Source organism: Danio rerio, chromosome 23 (genome assembly GCF_049306965.1).
Source record: "Danio rerio strain Tuebingen ecotype United States chromosome 23, GRCz12tu, whole genome shotgun sequence".
Taxonomy (NCBI): domain Eukaryota; kingdom Metazoa; phylum Chordata; class Actinopteri; order Cypriniformes; family Danionidae; genus Danio; species Danio rerio.
The window spans coordinates 23,589,170-23,613,543 of record NC_133198.1 but is presented as its reverse complement, the minus strand read 5'-3'; the positions used below and the strand labels follow the sequence as shown (position 1 = coordinate 23,613,543).

The 24,374-nt window shown below is 34.4% G+C and overlaps 2 protein-coding genes across 24 annotated transcripts in view; both read right to left on the bottom strand.

Annotated features, from left to right (window-relative positions):
- Positions 1 to 2,745, bottom strand: part of ccdc30 (coiled-coil domain containing 30) — a 36,007-nt gene extending 33,262 nt beyond the window's left edge. For 11 of the 20 annotated variants that reach the window (XM_073938820.1, XM_073938832.1, XM_073938822.1 and 8 more), the window contains exons 1-2: positions 2,311 to 2,745; positions 2,068 to 2,211 (exon numbers count right to left, since the gene is read on the bottom strand). In XM_073938820.1, the coding sequence (XP_073794921.1) occupies positions 2,068 to 2,082 (15 nt within the window). In that variant the 5' untranslated portion in view covers positions 2,083 to 2,211; positions 2,311 to 2,745. Of the gene's footprint in view, positions 1 to 2,067; positions 2,212 to 2,306 lie in introns of all 20 variants that reach the window. The other 9 variants (XM_073938821.1, XM_073938828.1, XM_073938823.1 and 6 more) reach the window with 1 other exon arrangement.
- Positions 2,746 to 6,743: 3,998 nt separating this feature from the next.
- On the bottom strand, positions 6,744 to 21,808 carry usp21 (ubiquitin specific peptidase 21). Of its 4 annotated transcripts, XM_686911.10 has the most exons (14): positions 21,476 to 21,805; positions 21,114 to 21,362; positions 19,196 to 19,375; positions 18,772 to 18,825; positions 18,561 to 18,678; positions 16,215 to 16,329; positions 15,430 to 15,552; positions 15,270 to 15,334; positions 11,517 to 11,620; positions 11,336 to 11,422; positions 10,523 to 10,601; positions 9,539 to 9,646; positions 9,336 to 9,450; positions 6,744 to 7,397 (listed from the first exon to the last, which is right to left on the bottom strand). In XM_686911.10, the coding sequence occupies exons 3-14, from the start codon at positions 19,349 to 19,351 to the stop codon at positions 7,307 to 7,309; spliced, it is 1,215 nt and encodes a 404-aa protein (XP_692003.2). In that variant the 5' UTR covers positions 19,352 to 19,375; positions 21,114 to 21,362; positions 21,476 to 21,805; the 3' UTR covers positions 6,744 to 7,306. The 4 variants fall into 4 exon arrangements, with proteins under 4 accessions (XP_692003.2, XP_005162186.1, XP_073794919.1 ...); XM_005162129.6 differs by having other exon boundaries at positions 11,336 to 11,425; positions 21,114 to 21,808; XM_073938818.1 differs by lacking the exons at positions 16,215 to 16,329; positions 21,476 to 21,805 and having other exon boundaries at positions 11,336 to 11,425; positions 21,114 to 21,302.
- Between the last annotated feature and the right edge of the window lie 2,566 nt (positions 21,809 to 24,374).

Sequence of the window (24,374 nt, the reverse complement as noted above, 5' to 3'; positions counted from 1 at the left end):
AATGTGTATGTGTATTATTAAAAAAAAAGAAGAAAGAAAAAGAATTGTCTAAAATATGAACTTGGGCAGCACAATATATCTTTTCGTTATCACAATGTGCACATTTACAATAGTCACATCGCAGGAACTGCAATGTTGAGTAGGTATTGTATAGAATTATAAACAGTTGAATTCAGAATTATTAGCCCACCTGAATTATCAGCCTCCCTGTTAATTTTTCCCCAGTTTCTGTTTAACAGAGAGAAGTTTTTTTTAACACATTTCTAAACATAATAGTTTTAATAACTCATTTCTAATAACTGATTTATTTTATCTTTGCCATGATGACAGTACATAATATTTGACTAGATATTTTCAAGACACGTCTATACAGCTTAAAGTGACATTTAAAGGCCTAGCTAGGTTAATTAGGTTAACTAGGCAGGGTAGGGTAATTAGGCAAGTCATTGTATAACGACGGTTTGTTCTGTAGACTGTCGGGAAAAAATATATATAGCTTAAAAAGGCTTATAATTTTGACCTTAAAATGGATTTTAAAAAATTAAAAAAGAATTTATCTCTAGCCAAAATAACACAAATACGACTTTTCCAAAAGAAAAAAATATTATCAGACATGCTGTAAAAATTTCCTTGCTCTGTTGAACATCCTTCGGGAAATATATAAAAAAAGATTTTAAAAAAATTCAAAGGGGGACTAATAATTCTGACTTCCAACTGTGTATATATAATTATAATTATTATAATTATTATTATTATATTGGAATTATATAGCCACAGTTAAAAATACATGACATTTGTTTAGTTGCTGCAGAGTTGAACCTTAATAGAGTAAAAGTTTATAATTTGACCATATTTTAAGCACCAAGAGCATTCAGACACAATATTTAAAAGAATAATTTTACTGAACTGTTTAAACAAAAACTCTTTGCAGTGTTTTTATTAGATTTGGCTTTTATTTCGATTTCTGTACCTGATTATGATTTGACTATACGCTGAAAACCATAAAGCACTGTTTATTTCACTCTTATATTTGCATATTAGGTTTCAAGCATGATTTGTTCCCTTACAAAATTATGACAAGCGACTGAAAATTAAGACATTGTTTCCAAATAGGGATATAGAAGCGTCTTGAAAAATATCTAGTAAAATATTATATACTGTCATCATGGCAAAGATAAAATAAAGCAGTTATTAAAATGAGTTATTAAAACCATTATGTTGAGAAATGTGTTGAAAGAAACTTCTCTCTGTTTAACAGAAATTGGGGTGAAAAAATAAACGGGTAGGGCTTAGAAGGGCTAATAATTCTGACTTCAACTGTATATCACAGAAATACAAAAATAGCAATGTCTGATTTTTATAATATCGTGCAGCCCTAATATGAACAGTCATGAAGTTTTAATCAAGTTATCGAGTATTAATATTTAAAACTAAAACCATATTAAATTTAAACAGTACCTTATTATTAATGTCAATGAATATTTATTGTGTAAAAAGATTTTGTATGAAAAAATCATATGCAAATCACAAGTTCCAATTATTGGAGTCAATAGAATTTAAATAATTTCCTTTTAAATACATAAATCTTGACAGTTTAAAAATATCCCAAACATGTGAAACCTACATATTTATTTTTAACTAAAAAAAACATTATTAAAAATGCTAAATATTACAAGACAAATATCTAAAAATATTTTTGACGTTTATAGGTGCTCAATACATACTCAGTTCCAATATACAACAACGTGTGTAACTTTTCTATTCCAATGGTCAATAATAGATTTTTTAAATAAACGAAAAGTAGCATACATTCAACTTCATGAAGGCTAGCAATAATTGTCACAAGGTATTTAATTAAATATATTGTTTAAAAATACAAATTACATCACCTGACGTATAATATGTTGTTACCACATGTTGTTACTGAGGATTTTACTACTACGACCCTCATCTACAGCAACAAGTGTCAAGTTTTAGTTTGACACCATCTGCGCCATACATGGCCTCAGCTATCTAACCTTTCATGCTCATATCATTTTGATAGCTACAAAAATGACGACATCATACCTCTCTTTTTTCCATGGCCGTGTACAGCAGAACTGTAGTCCGGGCATCACTTGCAAATTAGCCAAGAGTGTTTATGGCAGCAAAGTTTAGATAGTGGTTTCCAGCATTTGCCTCCGCCCATGATAGTCTCTGACCTAATCATCACTTCATTGTAAAAAAATAAAATGAAAACTTAGAACATTACTGAATGTGCTAATTAGCGTAACATGCCATTAAATGAACGCAACTTTCAAACTTACTAACGTTATTAAGAATACAACTGCCTGCACATGATCTTCTGCATAATCCATCATCCGTCATTAATCCGTTTCGCTTTCGTAACGTTATTCGGTCATTTTCCGCCGTCACGAGTGTAATAGTAGTTTATATATAATTTTCCTCGTTTTTTAGTGCGGCATAAAAAGTTTTTAAACCCTTGCAGAGTCTGAGTCCGCTAACTTTGGCTAACGGGCTAGGTCGCAGGTAAGTTATTAGCACGAGCCTCTCCACATGTTCTCCAGGCGGCTGTTAAAAATAAAACAAATAACGATCGTGACTGTTATTCAAAATCGCCATGGAATAGTTAATAGTGGCTGTCTGCTTGTAAATATTGATGCCACATCGTAGTGTCGTCTCTCCTGAGGCCTACCCACTGTATTGTTGCAGCTGCTAGTTAGTTACAGCTTGGACCGAGCGCCTAGGCAACGGGTTAAACCAACGTGGATTAGAGGGGGAGAGAAAGAGAGAAAAAAAAGGCGTCATTGAGAAATTCGTGTTTCATTTCAGACCAGCAGATGGCAGTGTTTGCTATCAAAATAATCAAGGAGCTACTGGTAGTTGCTTGTATTTTTTCATTTTTCTATATGCAGCATTAATTATTCAGCACCAAATCAGCATGGATTAGGGATTTCTGCAGTATCATGTGACTCTGGAATGATGCTGAAAATACAAACTTGGGGAAAATAGTTACTTGTTTTGAGTATATTCATTCATTCATTCATTCATTCATTCATTCATTCATTCATTCATTCATTCGTTTTCTTTTCATCTTACTCCCTTTATTAATCCGGGGTCGCCATAGCGGAATGAACCGCCAACACATGTTGTAAAAACACGTTTTACGCAGCGGATGGCCTTACAGCCGCAAACCATCTCTGGTAAACATCCACACACACTCGTTTACACTCATACGCTACAGACAATTTAGCCTACCCAATTCACCTGTGCTGCATGTCTTTGGACTTTGGGGGAAACTGGAGCAACCGGGGGAAACCCATGCGAACACAGCGAGAACATGAAACCTCCACACAGAAACGCCAACTGACAAAGCCGAGGTTCGGACCAGCGACCTTCTTGCTGTGAGGCAACAGCACTACGTACTGCAACACTGCGTCACCTGTTTTGAGTATATATTTAAATATAAAATATTTAAGGGCACATATTTTACCCCTTTTTCAAGATTTAAGATAACTCTTTTGAGTCTCCAGAATGTGTCTGTAAAGTTTCAGCTCATAACCCACATCAGATTATATATTATACCTTTCAGAATATTGGATTTGAACAACCATGTAGCTGTTTTTGTTGCCTGTGTCTTTATTGCTAGTTTTCCCCACTCACCGTTCCCTTGTGCTTGTCTGAGTGTGCCTCAGTCTCCGCCTTGGCTGTGTCAGATAAACAGCACAGTGACAGACATGAAAAAACAGGTCTTTAGTAATACTACAATAAGAACATTCCCAATGATTATTTGATGTATTTGTCGTGGAGTTGCAATGATGGCTTGCACACAACTACATTACAAAGTTCACACACAGTGGACACACATACACACAGAACAAGTGTTTAACTTAGCGCTGTTTTTGCATGGCAAATGTGTCAGGATACACGTTAATATTGACTGCTGTATAGCTGTATGGACATCCGTTATGTTAATGTAAAATAAACCTGATTTAATGTCCACAAACCGGGATTGATGCGTCTTCTTTTATAATTGTAAAACTCATTCTTGATCATTCTTGATCTTGATCATCAAGATGATTGATGATCACAGAGGGCTCAAAAGATCTTTTAATCACAGTTGCTTTGTTTCCTGTTATGTGGATATGATTTTATGTGTTACTATGGAGACATGTTAAGACAGGGCTGTCAATCAATTTGGCGGGGAAACCTCACTCTTATGCCCCTTTGCGGTGGGACTCAAAATGGGAGGGATTTGGATCCTATTTTAACTTCAGGAAATTAAATAAGAGAGACCTAACATAACTGTGGAGTGTGGACACACTTTACCTACACACAGTTCTGTACAAACAGCTCCCAAAAGATGATTTTCATCCCTTTATGAGTAAGTCGTAATACTATTTAACAATTGTGTTTACTGTATAATTGGTGAGTATATATTTCAAACATTTATATTAATTGAACTAAATAAAAAAATTAAAAACTACTTTGAAAATTCTATATTTCACTTAATTTACCATTTGCAGGTATGAATTAGAATAAGAAATTGGTTCTGCAAACTACTGATGACATTTCTTACATTAAAAAAATACATTTAAATACATTTAAAACGTAAATACATTTAAAGTTCAATAAAATTTAAAAAGCCATGATGTCAGTTCAATTTTTAATATATATTTTTAACAAATTGTCATTTTGTGGATAGGAACTGTTTAAAGTATACTTATTTAAAATTTTGAAATGTTAACAAACTTTAAGAAAAATATTCATTCATCAAACCTACCAACATATTACATCAGACCCGTAGCCAGCCTGGTGAAAGGGGTGGTTCTTTTTTTCTCAAAAAGTGGACCTTTTTGCATTTATTTGCCTCAGTTTCTAGTTAACTATGAAATATAAATACTGCATTTTAGTGTTTTTTTTTTTAGCTAGTCAGATGTCATCATGACCACACTTTTTGATGTATTAAAATATTTCTTAAAAAATTGCAATAATTTTTTTTTAAAACAAGACAAATTTTTAAAATACAAATGTATTACATCATATATCATTAAGAAAAAAATAGCAATCAGCTAAAGTTTTAAAGTTAAAAAAACTCTTGCCTACTATCATTTATTAGACAAAAAACAAATTGGCCAGCACATTCAACTGTCCTTAGTCACGATTTGGCCATTTTAATAAAAAAATTATTAAAACATAATAATAATAATAATAATAATAATAATAAGAAGAAGAAGAAGAAGAAGAAGAACAATAATAAAACAATTATAATGAATTCTTCGGAATTTTTCTAGTCTCTTTGGTAAAAAAAGTACATTTAAAAATTCCTGGATATCAACAACAGCCAAATAATATTCAAATTAATTTAATATGCTCAGCTTTTGGTGCTTCACGCCTTTTTATTGCTCATTTTTTTTTCAGAAATAAGGTCCAAGATTTAGAAAAAAGTTACCTGTAAAATGTTTTCTCTGTTTAAAAACAAAACAGTAGTGAAAGAAGACTTCTCTTACATCAGATTATAGTCCCACCGAAGCAACAGAGGACGTTTGGTCTTAAAGCCTTTTTCGATTGATTATTTTCATTACTTATGATGGTATAACAGTCAAAATAGGACAAGTGAGCTCATGTATGGGACAAATTCTGGACCTTTGTCAGTGAGGGGTGGGTCTTCCGAACCCCCCTGGCTAAAGGCCTGAAGAGTTAGAACATGTTTTATGCTTAAAGTAAACATGTTTTTAATAGAATTGTGGCTGTAAAAGTGCACCTACAGGTGTTTCAGGCGCAGGTCAGATTTTCTCCAGGTCATAATTTAATTTATTTATATGAATTTAGCTTGAGGACTTTATGATTGTTTATGAACGTCAAAAGTGGAAATATTTAGAATATTTAGAAATATTTAGAAATATTTGACTGCGTGTCACCGCATCTCAATTGACATAAACGACAATATAACTGAAGAAATCTCCACTGTGCTGAGTGAGAGCGCTACTGACCAGCGCATCATCGATGAAGCTTGCCCAGGCCCCAATGTAATGTGAGTGCAGGCCGTCGGGGGAGACGGGAGGGGGACAAGCGTGCTTTAGCCCGGTTCAAGGCAACTGTACATAGTGAGAGTACACCTTTAGCCCAGAACCTCATGGATAGGGACATATTTTCATCTGTTAGGATGTACATAACTTTAGCCTTACCTTGTTTGGCAGTCTTTTTGAACATATCTTCAATATTTTGCGATAATGACGCCGCTGCCTACCTTTTCTGCCTCTCTTCTCTTTTCGCCTCTTAGCGTTACTCTGTATGGACAAAGAGCATAGTTCTAAGCTCTTTGGTATGGATGTCGCATGAAACATTTAAATATGACCACTCATTGGGTTATGTCCCGTGACTCACGGCTTTGAGGCTCCATGGGCCAGTTATTTAAAATGACACTTAATTACAATATATATTAAATATAAATATAATTATATTAATTATATAATAAACATATAATATAATATAAATTACATAAAATAACTAAAAGGACAAATTATGGATTTTTTGGCCGTGGGTGGTGGTTCGTTCGAACCACGCGAACCCCCCCTGGCTAGGGGCATGTTATATATAATGTGGAATCCAGGTCTGCTTTAAATTCATAATTAGAATTATGAAAATAATTCTTAATCAACCAACAACTCAAAAACTGAAAACCCCCGGACTGTAAAAGGCCATGTTTCTTTAATGCAGTGATTAAAGTAAGCAAACTAGAGTTGGATGTTGAAAATATTTGTTTATTTAAGTGTTATAATATAGATGGACAGCAGCAAAATATTTCCTAACAATAATTTTCAGTTTAATCTAAGACAAACATTAAAATGATTTATATACATATATCCAATGACTAAAGAGTCCATTTAAATAACATGAAAAACTATATTATATACAATCAAGCAAGATTAGGTTTAACTAAGGAGTTCATTTATGGCACAGTATTTTTAATATGATGGAGGTCCTCATACAGTATGTGTATACTCACACAGTCAGACAAATGTATTATATGATCCATCAACTGTATCAATTCTCTTGTTTACTTAGCCATATTTCCCCACATTGCAGCAACATTCAGATTTTTTTATCAGAGATTAAAAAAATGCATGGAAATTACTGCAAAAATAAAGAATTTGAAACAAATCAATACACATCTACACCATTTTACAACATTTTTATCTAAAAGAACAAATTTTCAAAAGTACATTGCAGAAAGAAGTAAAAATTATATAATTGAACATTTTACAGTGAATGAAATGACATTAAAACAACCTATTATCTTCTCTCATTTTCGGGAAATATTGCAGCTCTTGAGCTCATAGAAGAGCACATACGCCTGATTGGACTGAAGCTTCTCCTCTGAAATTGCATCAACACTGTGGAGGAAACAGAACAATCATGCTGAAACATTGACTTCTGTCCTATGCATTACAATATCTTTTTTACAAGTTAAGTTCTGAGTGTCCTCAGAATCTGCATGTGAAGTTTCAGCTCAATATACCGCACTGTTCATTACTAGACCATGCTGTAAGATCTTCTGTTTGGGTGTAAATAAAAATACACTGTTTTTGTCTGTCTTTAAATGCAAATTAGCTTGTTTTTCCCACCCCCTTTCTAGTAGAGTCTATACAGCGTAGACATGTTGCTCTAGCATCAAACATAAATAAAATATAAATAAATTTAAATAAAATCTGCATGCATTTGAAAGCTTTGTCACTTTAAACCTGCATGTAAAAATGTTGCTATGTCTTCTAATGCTAATAGGATTAATAGTTTTTGAGAAAGCCTCTGTCCTCAAAAACAAACGTATCTCCTCCTAGGCCGTTCATGCTACAAAGCCCAAATTTGGTCAAAATGTGCCTTCTGCATTCATAATTGTTGCTATATCTCCTCCACTCAGATTTATAATTTCTGAATATTTTTTTTTTTAAATATTACATTTTAATAATCCGGCCATACAAAAAAATTATACAACCGCAACTTTGGCCAAAAGCTGTGCTCTGCATTAGATTTTGTTGCCATATCTTTTCAGGTTTATCAGACTTAAGTTTTTTTGTAAGCATTTTTTTCTCAAAATATGGCAAGCTATGTACTCCATATTTTTCCTGATATGGCAAGCCATTTTTGCATGTATCCCTTTCGCACTTAAGCATTATATTTTCGGGGTTGATTTATATCACTCATATTGGCAAGTCGCTTTGATGTATCATCCCTAACCTGTCAATTGTCCATAGCAACCATTTAAAAAATCTCTCAGCAATATCTCTACATCTGAACATCGTAGGGACCTGGGTATTGACTCGTTTGACTCATGCTAGCAAATGGGACTTCCTGTATACTATACATGGTAACAATGATAAGCCAAGTGCTAATAATGATCACTGTTAATGATTATCGAACTGTAAATGCAAGAAATTCCTACAAAGTATTAGCATTTGATTAAAAATGTACTGTACATGAGCGTTGCCATTCAGCAACTGTTTAGCAACCACCAAGCAATACCATAAACATTTTAGCAAATGCCTAGCAACCGCTGTGCTTCCCGCTAACTGCCATTTCCAGTCCTAGCGCAGTCCCGTTGCCTTTCTTAAGCCAACATTTAAGTTCATTAACAAACTCTAGGTTCTAGTTTTTATTATTGTTTATGCAGTGTCACATAAGAAAAACACCTCTCAATTATATTCATAATCAAATATTATAAACATTTCTCAGTATAAAATTACCAAATTACACCACACTCGTATTCGTACCAACACATCCACTATATTACATTTATAGAGTTTTAATTAATTTGACCTTCAGTTTTCAAAAGAGGGTAATATTAAAAATAATTTATTTTTCTTCAAGGGCTAAACCTGGGAAAATATGCCATAATATTACATATTATACATATTACAAGATTTGAGTTATTGCTTAAATGGCACTGGAATGACAAAATCAGTTGAATGGGTTTTAATAGGGATATTTTTGTAATATATATTATATATATCATGTATAAATATTTAATTACTTTTTGTTCCTAGATAAATAGGTTTTTGAGGGTGTAATATTATGTAAAATTATGCTGTCTGCATTAAACAGCCAAAACGATCACCCAAAAAATAATAAATAAAAGACAAAAATGTCCATAAGGTTACACAAGAGTTAAATAGACTATAAAATATTAATAAAAATAAATGATCAAATATATATATATATATATATTTTTTCAATAATACCTCTAACAGGAGCAAATTTCTCTTGGGAGTATATTGTGCCCTTTAAATTCCATTGTTTCTTTGCACATAAAAGGTCAGAATAAAAGCTGCATTCACCATGAGTCATTATAGAAGCACCAGCCCTCCTCCTCTCGACATGCAGCCGTGTAGTGACCCATATTTACAGTGCCTGAATGATTGCACACTGCATACAGATCGTACAGCACTGGACCTGAAAGAAAGCAGTCAGCCATGCTGAATGAACCTTCAAAACATGACCCTAATCAAACTTCATCGCATGGCTGTATATTTCCACTCACCACAGTCAACAGGTCCAAACAGCCCCAAATCCAAAGCCGTCAGGGGGAAAGAGACCGGCACTGTGCTTTTAGAGATTGAGAACCTAGACATGGCGAATCGATTCAAGTCTGGGATGACCAGTTAAGATACATAATGCAGGGGTTCCCAAACTTTGCAGCCCGCGACCCCCAAAATAACAATGCCAATGACTCACAACCCGCCAATATTCTGTGAGGTAATTATAAACATATAAGCCTTGCACACAACGATGCACACAAACCAATAGGCTCAAGTCTATTTATAGTTTCATTTTGGAGAACGCCACTTGGAGACCATCCTCCATGTTTAGTTGTGGCCTGTATTTATTTTTTTAATGTACACGAGTCCTGTAAAGGTGTCAGAAAGTTTAACCTAGTGCCATAAAATCAATCTGCTGCATGTGATTGCTGTGTCTTTAATGTAACGTAATCACTCCAGGGTTGCAAATGTTTTTTTTTTTCGAAAGGCTGATGGCTTTTTATTGGCATGTCGTTTTTTTATGTTAATTATTTACATGTTAACAATGTTACTGTTAACTACTATGTTGTTCTTCAGTAGGTTATGGGTAAGATATGGTAATTCTAATAGTTTAATAAAATGAATTTGATTTTGGTATATCGCCAAGTGACCCTATCCCCACCCACCCAATTAATTTTTTTTTTTTATCAATTCCTGATATACTTGGCAAATGGAGATCATTGAGAAAATGGGTTTGGTCTGAAGCAACACAATTCTTACATTTTTAGGGACAAATTAATTGTATTATGTTTAATCCACCTAAAATTGTAAAAAAAAAAAAAGATTAAGTTAAATAAATTTTTGTTTGGACAACATGAAGGAATTGTGTGGAACCCAGCATTTTTCACAACATACTTGGTCACATGACCATATGCTTTCTTTACACCCCACACATATCACATGATCATTAACTGATTAGCTCAGTACTGACTGATTAAAAAGGATACGTATTACCAGGACTCTGGGGAATCTTTGGATGGTCAGTCGTTTTGTGCTTTCGGTGCGACGGTTACACCGCTCACACATCTAGAAGACATACAAATCCATGTGTATCAACGTAATAACACTTTCACACCAGGAATTATAGCTATAACAATGATGAGGATGATGATGATAATAATAACAATTTCTGTGTGGAGTTTGCATGTTCTCCCCGTGTTGGCGTGGGTTTCTTCTGGGCGCTCCGGTTTCCCCCACAGTACAAAGACATGTGGTATTGGAGAATTGAATAAGCTAAATTGGCCATAGTGTATGTGTGTGAATGAGTGTGTATGGATGTTTCCCAGTACTGGGCTGCAGCTGGAAGGGCATTTACTGTGTAAAACATGTGCTGGATAAGTTGGTGGTTCATTCCGCTATGGCGACCCCTGATTAATAAAGGGGCTAAGCCGAAGAAAAAGGAATAAATAATAATAATAAATATATCAATTTTAAAATATTCTACATTTAAAATAGTAGATGTCAGCTTTTGCATTGTTAAAACACAACTTACAGTATAAATATCACACCTCTAATGTACTAATGTACTCTAATGACAACAGTGTGCTGACAATCAGAATCCTCTAGCAAACTTGAACAAGTTTAGGAATTTAAAGCAGCAGATGAGTGTGATGTATTTAAAATAAATCGAATGCTACTCTGCATTGGTATGGATGCTAATATAGTTATTATTATTTGTTATGGTTACAATTATTAAAGTAAATTATCCTTATATGTCCATTTAAAATGCAAGCTAACTGGATATGCTGTTGTTCACTTACCGGTGAGTTTTCTTTATCGAGTTTTTCCTCTTGTGAAAAGAGGTCTAGACATTCTCTCAGTGTGACAGCTCGGCCGTAATCACTTTTCTGCTACATACACACACACACACACACACACACACACGAATGACAGACTGTCCAGAAAACAGCAGAAGGTGAGCACAGGGCCTGAGAGTGTTACCTTTGGGATGGGGAGTGACAGGTCACAAAACACATCAAATGTGTTGGAGTAATGGGAACAGACTGAACAGTGCAGGGAACTTCGCAGCTGACCAGAGAACAAATCTGTGACAGAACAGCAAAGATATTTGAGCAACAGGAGGTCTGGGTTTTATTATCAATATTTTAATATATGAATATTTTAACAGAAGTAAAAGATGAAAAAGAAGAAGAAGAAGAAGAAGAAGAAGAAGAAGAAAAATGTTTCCAATCAAAACAGCAAGTATTTTTTTTCAACAGATTCTAAAACTTTTCAAATTTATGTGTTCAATAAGCAATATGTTGAACTACAAATGTTTATTGTTTTATTTTAGCCGCTTCATTTTTGATTGTTTTTAAATGACTCATTAAAGCAGGGGTGTCCAAACTTGGTCCTGGAGGGCCAGTGTCCTGCATAGTTTAGCTCCAATGTCCTTCAATAGACCTTTTTCACAGCGGAATTGAACACCGGAAGCGCCCTTCGAAGCAGTGTATCGATATTTCCGGGTTCGCTAGGAGTAGCAGAGACATGACAGCCTCGGGACAGCGGATGACTTTCTCACGGTCAACTTTGCCATAATTTGGACAGGAAGATGTTGTTCGTTGAATGTGTAAAACTGCCTTAATAAAACAGCATTTAAAAGATGATACCGATTTGCAGAATTTGTGCAGAAAACGTGTCTTACCGTTTGCAACATCAGGTTCCAGTAAGGTGCACAGCCAACAACATAAGATCTGCTCATTCAAGCCATTCTTAAGCTAGATTAACCTGGCTATTTAACATCCAGCAGAATGAGTTTAATGTCAGTAGTCCCGTCTGTAAACTGTGCTAACCCCCTCCTTCCTTTTTATTCAGAGTCAGATATAGTGAATGGCGAGGTAAGTTAGCTATACAGGCGAGTTGCTATCGGTTAATACATTACAGGTTGTTTAATGCTCGTGAGGTTTTCTCAAGTCTGGAAACACGTTAGCTCCTACTCGTGGATAATATTCATTTTTATTATTTATTTAAAGAACAGAAAATAACATTTTACAATACAAAAATGTACATACCAGGAGGTAATTATGAATAAAATACAAATAATCAAAATGTAATAATGAAATACATTTGTAGAGTTCACACATTTTAAAGTGGGTCGAGTTTCTTGTTTAGAGAGTTGATCCTGGTATTATACAAGCATATTTGTCATCAATACCTTAAAATCTGGTTTCATATTAGTAAATTTACATTTATGAATGTACAATTTTGTTAACAACATAAGCAAATTAAATAAATAAAACTATTTTCCTCTAGATTAGGATAATCAAGTAAAGCCCAAATGTACATTTATCCATAATGAAAGAGGTTTTGAACACAAAAGAATCGTTATTAATACATTTTGCAACTCACCCCATAAGCTGACTATGTACGATGCCAAAATAAGTGTAAAACTGTCTCCTCATATTCGTTACAAAAATACAATTTACATCAATCCCACTTTTAAATTTTTGCAAACAATGTTTTGCTGGATAAAACTTGTGGATGAGTTTATAGGACATTTCTTTAATTCTATTTCTAACATGATATTTCTGTGGTAACAGCCACACTTTTCTTCAATTCACCCTTTAATAAAGACATATAATAAAATTGAATATAAGGTACAGTAATGATTTCTTTTTGGAAAAGAGTATGAATAGCTCTATCATTACTCTTGGTATTTAGTAAAACAAAATTTGCCGACATAGGATTTAGTAATATCAAAAGACAATGCATCAGAAGGATGGTCTTATTAATACCTCTAAATAACATGAATGAATAACATGTCTCTGCAGGAATTGAACCAATAACAGTTGAAAACTTTCTGGGTTATTAAGATTTTGTAATAAAGGACTTCATTGTAAGAAAAGTATACCATCTTTATTATATAACTGACTAAACAAATAATTTTGCTGTCAAACCAATTAAAAAAAGAGATTTGCATTTGTATGAACTGTCTATTATTCCAAAATAACAACAATTTAGGCATAAATCATGCTTATAGATTAATGACCATGATGAGCACTTGTTTGTGGAAGGCAGATAGCTTAACTGGAGTTTTGTCTATATTATAATTACTCATCAAAATAAACCATAGACCACCAGTCTTTAATAAAACATGATAATCTCCGCTTTGAAGTGCATACAGCATACGAACGTACTCCCGCATATAACTTGAAACGGCATTCAACCCCCTTTAATATTGTCATCCATGCTTTTCCCTGTCCTTCGTCTTTCGGGAGATCGTGGTCATTAAAGTAAGAGTGTCGTTTTTGAGTTGGAGCAGCTGGGAACGCAGCAATCACAGCGATGAGATGACCCTGCCATTCTTTCTTGCTCCGTCGCATTGAAACCGGATGTTGTGGTACACTGCTTCGCTTACCGGAACCAGGAAGTGTGAAAAAGGCCTATACACCTGACTTTTCATTTCCAGTATACCTAGAAAGAGCTTGATTAGTGGTCCAGGTGTGTTTAATTGAGGTTGGAACTAAAATATGCAGGACACCAGCCCTCCAGGACCGAGTTTGGACACCCCTGCTTTAATGAGTCATTTAAAAACAATCAAAAATGAAGCGGCTAAAATAAAACAATAAACATTTGTAGTTCAACATATTATATATAACATAACGAGAAAAGTGAAATTCATACTTTATGGTGGCTTAAGAAAGCCTAGTCTGAAAGGTTAAGGTATTCTGAATGGTTGCTAAGGTTTCACTGGTTAAGGTGTTGCTAGGCAGTTGCTAGGGTGTTGTTAGGTGGTTGATAGGGTATTCTGAGTGGTTGCTAGGCGGTTACCAAGTCATTGCTAAAGTACTGAGTTTTCTGTTCTGAGTAGTTGCTAAGGCGTTGCTAAAATGTTTCATGTGGTTGTTAAGATGCTGCTAGGTGGTTGCTCGGGTGTTCTGGTTAGGTGGTTGCGAAAGCATTACTTAGATCTGATTGGTTGCTAAGGTGTTACTGGGCTGTTGCTAGGGTGTTCTAGGTGGTTGCTAAGATATTGCTAGGCGGATGTTATGTGATTATTAGGGTTAGGGTTAGGTGTTATGAGTGGATACTAAGGTGTTAGGTGGTTGCTGAGGTGTACTGAGTGGTTGCTAGACAGTTGTTAGCATAATTACCATGGTTCTAGTATGTATTAGCATGTTGCTAACATGTTTTTAGCTTAAATTAATGTTGTTAGCATGGTTCTAGTATGAATTAACATGTTGCTAGCATGTTTTTAGTATAAACAAGCATGTTGTTAGCATTTAGTATGAATTAGCATGTTGCTAGTATGAATTGTTTTTTTTTTTGTTTATGTTTATGTAGTATAACAGTATGTTGGCTTTCTCAAGCAACCATAATTATTATAAAATAAAATAATATATGGGTAATAACATATAATAATATAGGGTAAAACATATTACAAAACATATCAAACAGCTTTACCCCCACACATATAAACAGAAATGTTTTAGATGTTTTATTTTACTTTCACTGAAATACTCTTGTAGTTTATATTAATAGTTGATTGATTTTTTAGTTTTAGTAAAATTGAATAACACTTTATTTAGCTATGAATGAAATATTTAGTCAGTTTTACTGTTGAATGCAGTGATGAGGTAACTTAGAGTGATGTTCTTTGAAGATCCTCCAGATGGCGCTTATAGATTCATATAAGCAAATAAAGAGGTAAACCCGAACCGGTATTTGTTTAACCAATTCAGTAGTGCTACTCACCAACAATTTTACTGTCATCCCTGTCCAGATGCCTCTGCCACATCGCAAAGGCCTCTTCTGAAATCCTGCAGGCGAAAACAAGTGATTTAAGAATGGATCTGAATGAATCCAGCTCAGATTGTTCGTCTAATCAGGATCGGTCGCTTATGGAGTAATTTACCTGAATCGTGTGTATGCCGGTTCCTTCCTTTCGATGACTGCCGGACGTTTGGATGGACGACGGTTTATTTCTGTATGGAGCCTGTCCAGAAGGAACCGCAAGAACTCCTGAGCATCTTGCTGACTGTAAGAGAAAGACATGATGGAAAGTACAGTGCTCAGCATATACAAGTACACCCCTCACAAATCTATCTTTTAAATTCATATTTTTAGTAGGAAGATTTGCAATATTATATTTGCATATACATTATAGATTAGTCAAAGCCAAACAACTTACAAAAATAACTTACAATAACAGTCCAAAAACCAGTACACCCAAATTTATATTATAGAAAAATATTAAATACAAATTTAAAAAAAGAGGAAAAAATCAAGAGAAGCAAAAAATTGAAAAATTTAGTTGAAATTTTGTTTTAACTTTCTATTTTTAAATGGTGAATGAAATAATTTATTTCAATAAATATATTTGTTTAATAAATCTGTTTTGTTTAAATGCACCAAAATGCATTGTCTATATTCACTGAGAAATTGATACAAATATTCATTTTCAAAATGGAGTTACTCAATTATGCCGAGGTCTGTATCTGATTACAGGATATAACAGTTAGAGTATCTAGAGTAGATATAGTAGAAATATATCATTCATGAATAAAAATTCTGTCAGTTATGATAGTTTTTTAGCTGATTTCTTTATCGAGAGCAACTTACAAATGAGGAAGCGTTGTAAATAATAACAAATTGTCATTATTGTGTGAATAGTATAACACTGGCGGATATTGAACTAACCTATAGCCACTGAAGTAAGGCACAGACTCTTTAAAGACACGATAAAATTTCCCAGGATTCACTGTGGTTTCTCCAGCATCACATTCCCATAGGCCAGCCAAAACTTTTGAGAATTCTGCAGAAAGTCATTAACAAAAATCAGGCAAAGTGTTGCTGAGGAATAGAAGAGATGTTTGATTTTAAAAGAATTAAATGAGATAAAATAATAAACTAAAGCTGAATACATAATCGGTGCTATTCAGTGTTGTTTTAGTGTCGATCTGTTTTAATAATTTCATTAAAATTATATAAAATTGCTTAAAAATATACAAATTTAGATAAAAAAAATTTCAATAATTTTAATTTTTTCTTCTTTAGTTTAAATATTTATTAACTTTAATACTATAAACTTGTATACATTTTTGTAAAGTACTGTAACCTATTTTAATGGCTAAAGAAGCATATCGATTTAATTTTGACTTGTAAGTTCATGGCCCTAAAAATGAAAATCTAACCTGAAAACAAGTTGTTAAAATAGGCTAAATAAATAAATTAAAGGACGATTTTTACCTTTAAAACTATAATAAAAGTTATATAGCCTTTTGAGTTGCATGTTATCCATGCAAAAATGTAACAATTTTTCACTGTAATAACTGTGAGTTTCTTTCTTTTTTTTTTTTCTTTTTTTAGGTATAGACAGACTGTTTTTGCTACACTAATGCTTTAAAATGTAACTAAGTAACACATTTAGCTACTTAAAACATGACTAGATTGTAACATTTAACTTTTTCCTAACACTGATAATGGTACGGTAATGAAGCATGATGACTCGGTTATGCTGATTTCACTGTATTTATTTACCTTTATTATTAATAGTGGGTTAGCTTGGATGTGTGGGCATAGTTTGACATCTTTACCTACAACTTTACACATTTATTTTATTTGAAATAAGACAGAAAGAAAAAAGGAGAATAAAATATGATTTAAAGCACTCGTTTGGCGCTAAACCCATGATCCGTCTTCATTTATGTAACTGTATCCTTGCATTACCTTCATTGATAATCAGTAATAGCGAAACTGTGCTTATTATTGTTACTATAAAAAGTATATTACTGCCTTAACTCAGCAACTTAGGCAGTAATGCAAAGTAATAAGTGAATAAATAGCCTAAATGAAAGGAACCAGAGAGACCAAAATCAGTCAGGTCTCAGTGCCCCCATATGGAATAAAAACGTCCCCCTCAGTTATGACATCCTGGCACCGGCCCTGGAGTCAAAGGAAAAAAGCGGTTGTTCCTTGCGCCACCTGGTGGCTGTTGCATGAAGTACAGAAAAGTATTGTACTTTTGGTTTAGTACTGCAGTACTGCTTGTGACTGCGCGTGAAGAAACACTTTTTGTATATATTCATTCATGCATTTTCTTTTTAGCTTAGTCCTTTTATTAAGCAGGGGCAGCAACAGAGGAATGAACCAGTACATTTTTTACGCAGCGGATGCTTTTCCAGCCACAGCCCATCACTAGGAAACACCCAACCACTCTCATTCACACGCATATAGTACGGACAATTTAGTCTACTCAATTCAACTGTAGCGCACGTCTTTTGACTGTGGGGAAAACCACTGCGCCACTGTGGCGCATTGTTTATATATTTTTAATATATTTAGATAGTTTTATTTTACTTATTTTAATACACTAAGTTAAATATATATTAGAAAGTCTTATTTGTAAACTAATCTAAGTAAAAACACTTTCTTTAAAAATAAGTTTATTATATATTCTATTTCGTTGTATTTTAGTTTACATGTATTTCAGGTAATACAAATTTTGCTGGTTGAAATAAAATAACTTTGTTTAACATTTAAGGCAGGGGTCACCAACCTTTATGAAACTGAGAGCTACTTCTTGGGTACCGATTAATGTGAAGGGCTACCAGTTTGATAAACACTTCTCAAATAACAAATTTGCTCAATTTACTTTTAATTATACTTCATGTTTTTGGTAATAATTAATGATATTCATCCATGTGAAGACACTGATCATGTTAATGATTCTCACAAAAGTTATCAACAATGATTTAACAGGGTAGGTATTTCCTGTATTTAATGTATCAATGTGCAACTTATTTTTATATATCTCTGCAAATATTTACATTTTTAAATGATTACTTCTATATTAGATGAAGCTTATTGGTAAGTGGTGCTATGGTGAGCTAATTTTAGAACAGGCCTGCGGGCAACACATGTGATCCTCCATGTTGGTGACCCCTGATTTAAGGTTTTAGTTAACTACAATAACTCTTTAGTTGCCATTTTTAACTCAGAAAACCCAAACAATGAATGTTTAAATGGATGCAGAAGTATGCCTACCATCCATAAGCACAGGCTCCTGGTTGGAGTGTTTGTCTTGAACGTAGGCTCTCATCAGACAATAATCCCGAAGACTACGAGTGTGAGACAGACACTGCACAATGGCATTAAGGAAACACTACAAACAAAAATACACAATTAAAATACTTTTTTTTTTAAATGGGGGGCTCAAACATGACCATTACAGATAAATTTGTGAATGAGAACATACAGTATTTCCCACATTCCTCAATCCAACTTGTCCGTTCCCCAGCTGCAGCTCTCTCTGTAGAAACAACAAATGTGACAGCAAATCACTGTCAGTTTCTTGCTCAATTACATCACAAATGCTTTCAGCTTTGCCATTTACTGCCCTCCTGCAGTGACTGAGCGTCCATTTATAGGCCTGTGATCCAATTATATGAGGGAGACACTTTCACGTATGACACCAAGGTTAAGACCAGATATACTTAACTCACCGGAGAAGCAGAAAAGGCCTCACACAGGTGCCAAAACACATGCAGTTTTTACAATTAATTATTCATTCGCTCTGTGGACAAGCTAAGCCTTTTGCTTCCAGCATATGAGCTGACAGGGGAGGCTTATATATAATTTATATCCCATTAATGTGATGCGCCAGACAGATTGAGTCTCACCTCTTTATCCGTCACCAGCAGCAGTCCCATGATGGACGTGTACAGTACAGATTGGGAAATGTCAACGTTTTCTGGCTGAAGGCCATTTTGAGTGACTAGGGTGCGGTACAGGGCCTGACACGAGTTGTCCATTGAGGTGGATTCAGCTCTTGGCATTGCCGCGCAAGCCCACCAATGAACCTGTGAACGAAACGAGCAACGGTAAAAACGACTTTACTGTTTGTCACATTGTCACAAAAATGAGATCAATGAAAATCACTGCTCTTGCCCGAATGCACTGGAGCATCAATATTTTATTATGGTCGCATTGTGTGACAGTATGACAGGTGTGCAACCGTTAGATCTTGACTTTTCATTGTCAATACAGGCATTTAAAAAGTAGTAAATTAACTCACCTCAAAAAGGCATACAAACTGCTTTAAAATGCTTTGACAGGCCCATAGCCAGGAGGGGGTTTGGGTAGTTCGAAAGACATTATTGCAGTGCTTCTTGTATAATCTGAGACCTGCTTTATTTTGGAGATTGCTGATTTTTGAAGAAAACAGACCTTAAACACGCTGATTTTGTAATGGCATACAGTTCACTGCTTTCCTTTAGCATACTTCCACATACACCCTATTACTGGAGAAAAGTGTTTTTAAATCGAGTATAGAAAGTGATAATTTGCTGAATTTGTTATTTAATTAAGCTTACAGAGTCATAATTTGCCTAAATCTGTGTTCAGTTAATTAATATTTGTGAAATTTAAAATGATTATACGAAAGTGATCATAAAAAAATTATAATTTGCTTGACTATATGTTGTAAATTAATTAATTGATTAGATAAAACACTGTACAAAGCTGTGCAATATAAAAGGTAACACACAAATAAAGCAATTAATACAGAAAATGCTTCATATGAATATGTGTTTGTATTTTTAGGGAATATAAAGCTTTAAAACAGTAAATCTTGTCTCGGAAACATCAGATCTTGTCTTGGAAAATGTGTGTGTGTGTGTGTGTATCTATGTGTGTGTGTGTGTGTGTGTGTGTGTGAGATAGAGAGAGAGAAAGTGAATGAAGCAAGACAAGGCTGTGTGGATTGAGTGCGCACACACACATGACGGCACTCAACAATATTTTTAGCCAATTGGCTTTCTTATGTTTACAATCACTCACATTGGTTGGTGATTATTGTTTGGCGCGCAGTGAGCAGCGAAAATAAATAACGGCATCGTGGCCAAACCTTAATAATATTTGTATTTTCAAAATGGTAAAGAGGCAGTCAAATATATTTTCATTATTTAAAACAACGGCTGATCAAAAGAGATCTCAAGAAGATGTAACTGTACCCCTGGATCAGGATAATGGGAGACAGAAGCAAAACAATCTCAAGTCAGCCAGAAAACATGACAGAAGAGGTGACTGTGGGCTTGTCTTGAAGATTAGACTGTCATTTAATTATTATTTTTGCACTTTGCACATAATAGTGAAATGTACTGAGGATCATTCATACGTTTTATGTTTGTAACTACATGATTTTATTAACCATGACTGACCTATAACGTTATATGGCACAAAATATTAAAAGACTCTTTTTTTTGCATTGTCACTGTTTAATGAAGTCATGTTACGGGAAAACTGAAATTGTTTGATGGAAATTGATCACGGTAATTTTTATTTCCTGGTTTTGTTCCTGTAATTATTCAGTTACAAATTAAGCACTGGGTATAATCATTTGTCTAGCGAAAAAGTTAACAACAGCCAACAGAAACAGAAAACCAAAATGTAGTTACACTAACCCTATTAATTCATCTAGAAATTATGGTATTTGTTCTAAAACCGTGGTTTTAAAAGTGATCATCAATACACCAACTGCACTGTTATATAATCAAAGCACGATTCATTAATGTAAGGGATAAATATTCGTGTACTCACCCTTAAAACCCCAGTTTGGTCTGCAGTAACTGTCAGATTGATGGTCAGTGAGCGCCAGTGTTTCTATCCAAACATCAAGCGTTTCAGTTTTACTGTGGTCTCCGCACCTGCCGTTCACCTGTCTGTCCTGTCGCTGTGTCTGTGAACGGCCTTTAATCACGGCTAATCTTTCCTAACCTAACCTTCTATAATTAGCCGTCTTCGCCTTTGCTTAAGAACAGCTTTGACACTGAGAGGAGACGCTACACACTACTCACAGTCACTTTATTAAACTAAAGTTGAGAGACATTTGATGAAAATGACTGAAATGAATTTAAAATATGTCAGTTTGTATGTTTAAAGAAGTAAAATATAGTTCTTACCCTTTATTAGCGGAAACTGTGAGGTCACAAATGCTGAATCTCGTTAGGGGAATGAAAAATCTGCCATCATTTACTCACCATAATATCATTCAATCCCTTTAGACTTTGTTTCATCTTCATAAATGAAGGTATTTTTCGTTAAATCAGAGATTTCTATCCCTCTATTTAGTCATATCAAGCAAAACTCGACACCTTAAAAATAAATGATGAAGTCTAAAGAGACATGATTTACTAAGATTGAAAGTTTAATGTTGGCTTTTATTTAAATCCAAATATAGAAAGAAGCTCAACAAAAAACCCTTGACTAGAGGACAAACCTCATTGGTTCTTGCTGAAGCTCTTATACCACGTGACACATAAGAATGAACCTCAATGGTTCACATGTATCAAGCAAGTATGTTAGAACAAAATTAAATTTAACTGCTTTATTCACGTTGTTCTTTTTTTTTATATCTTCTTATCAATATTTTAAAGCATTGGAGCTTTAGCTGAACAGACTTTCAGTGAAATTCTGGACAATGGATTTTTCCCAGAACATCAAAATCAGCTGAAGGTGGTAGATCTGTCTCTACACCTAGAAAGATCTACCGTCTTTCTCTGGCACCTAAACTCTGGAAAAGCCTTCCTAGCACAGTTCAGGAAACAGACACTCTGTCAGTTTAAAACTAGATTAAAGAGGCATCTCTTTGCATTAGCATACAAATAAAACACAAAAAATTCAAATCCTCTAAAAGATTGTTTATCTGCATTATTTAGGACAACCGGAGCCGGGAACACTTCTCTAAAGACATAATTTGAACGGCATCTAAGCTTCTGTTAGTCTGTTTTTATTATTCCCGAGGTTTCCATAATCCTGGACCAGGCCGTATGCTGAGCAGTTGCTGTGGAAGTCATGTAGGAGTGGAGAGCATGAGACGGATTCCTGTAAGACCTCAGTGACAGACAAGTTTTCGCGTTGATCGTGAAGGGCTAGTCTGTACACTAGCCGGTGACCTCTCCCACCTGCAGCTTCCCCACGATGGACATCCAGCTTTCTCCAGCCTTCTTAGACTGCAGCTTTGCACAGGAAGTTTGGGCAGAGGAGAAGTGGTCATACCCAACTGAGCCTGGATTCTCTTGAGTTTTTTTTCCCTTCACTTTCGTCAATTGGTGAAGTTTGTTCCTCGCTTGCTTGGTTCGAGACTTGTGGAGCTGGGCATCGATGGATTTGCTCTTCAGTGACTCATAGCAGTGAAAACTAAACCCCACTGAACTGAACTGAACTGAACTTTAACTTTGAAAACTGGACTGACAGTTTCAATTTACTATAATCATAGTATAAAGATGAATCGAATTTAAAAAATCTCTCAGATTTGAATAAAAAGATCTTCATTTGTGTCCTGAAGATAAAGATACCACCAAAATGTGTAATTTCTCTTGTAGTGGTTTTGTGTAGAATTTTTATCTTTATATTTATCGTAAGTATAATATTTGTAAAATTATCTTGTCAAGTCAATATTATATTACAAATGTATTTATAATAAGGTAGTAATTTAATAAGAAAAAAAGGCCTACTTCTGTCCTGCATTCAAATATGCCAACAGTATATGTCCCTATATTAAGCTTTCAAAAAACATCATTTGAGTCGAGTAGTATCTTAGTATTCATTAAAGAGTTGGTTACAATAGATTTCCCAGATTACCTACTACTTCTGACAGGATACTGAAATATGCATCCCATGAGGCTACAGCGGAGGATTTGTGAATGGAAATGAAGTGCCGCCACTGACAATACTGATTACATGATAGTAAACATGCAGGTGGATGTAGTACAACAGAAATTCACTCTTACTAACATGGACTAATACTACATAAAAGTCTAGCTATACACTACCTGACAAAAGTCTTGTCGCCTATCCAAGTTAAGGAACAACAAATAATAACTTGACTTCTAGTTGATCATTTGGTATCAGAAGTGGCTTATATAAAAGGCAAAGGCCTCTAGATTACACTTATTTTACCAAAATAAAATATGCTCATGCCTTGATTTGAAATTTTTTTATAAGGACAGTAAGGTCTGACTTTGCTTTGACAAAAGTCTTGTCACTTAGAAATAATGTACAATATAGAATATAAAGTCATAGTGCAGTGTAAGGAGAATTAATATTGCGTATGACTCCCATGAGCTTGGAGGACTGAATCCATACATCTCTGCAATGCCTAAAATAACTTATTATTAAAGTCATCTGGAATGACAAAGAAAGCGTTCTTGTGGGACTCCCAGAGTTCAAGATTCTTTGGATTCATCTTCAATGCTTCATCTTAGCCCAGACATGCTCAATAATGTTCATGTCTTGTGACTGAGCTGGCCAATCTTGGAGCACCTTGATCTTCTTGGGTCCATGAGGGTTCCATTAGGTCTTCTGCAGTATTTGTAATAATTAAGATGCAGTTCAACAGATGATTTATTGGAATGATCTACCTTCTGCCACTTTTCCAAATGGTCAACTAGAAGTCCATTTATTATTTGTTGCTCTCACTACTGGGGTCAACGACAAGACTTTTGTCAGGTAGTGTATATTTTAGAGCAGTATCGTATACAATACATAAATAGTTGCAAAATAAGATTTAAATCATACATGCATTTTATTTAATATTATGTGACAAAATGTCTTAGCCTACTATTGGGAAAACCAGTGGAATGTAGAATGTATGCACATTTATAGAACATGACTTTCCAAAATTAACATGTAATGAGAAATACACTGCTAACAATTTCCAGTAGAATCTACAGTAAGTCACTGGTGACACTTTGGCAGTAACTTACTGTAAATAAATTACAGCCAAATACTGTATTTACTATAACAGCACCATTCATCTTGCTGTGTGTGTATTTACAGTACTGTTTATACTGTAAAATA

Bases quoted from the DNA above. Each gene is read 5' to 3' on its own strand.
- usp21 (XM_005162129.6), bottom strand. From the start codon at position 19,351: ATGCCAAGAGCTGAATCCACCTCAATGGACAACTCGTGTCAGGCCCTG. The intron at 11,426-11,516 runs GTAACACTCTCA...GTGTGTATGTAG, and splicing joins TGTCACTCCCCATCCCAAAG to CAGAAAAGTGATTACGGCCG. The intron at 9,647-10,522 runs GTATCCTTTTTA...TGGTCATCCCAG, and splicing joins CCCCAGAGTCCTGGTAATAC to ACTTGAATCGATTCGCCATG.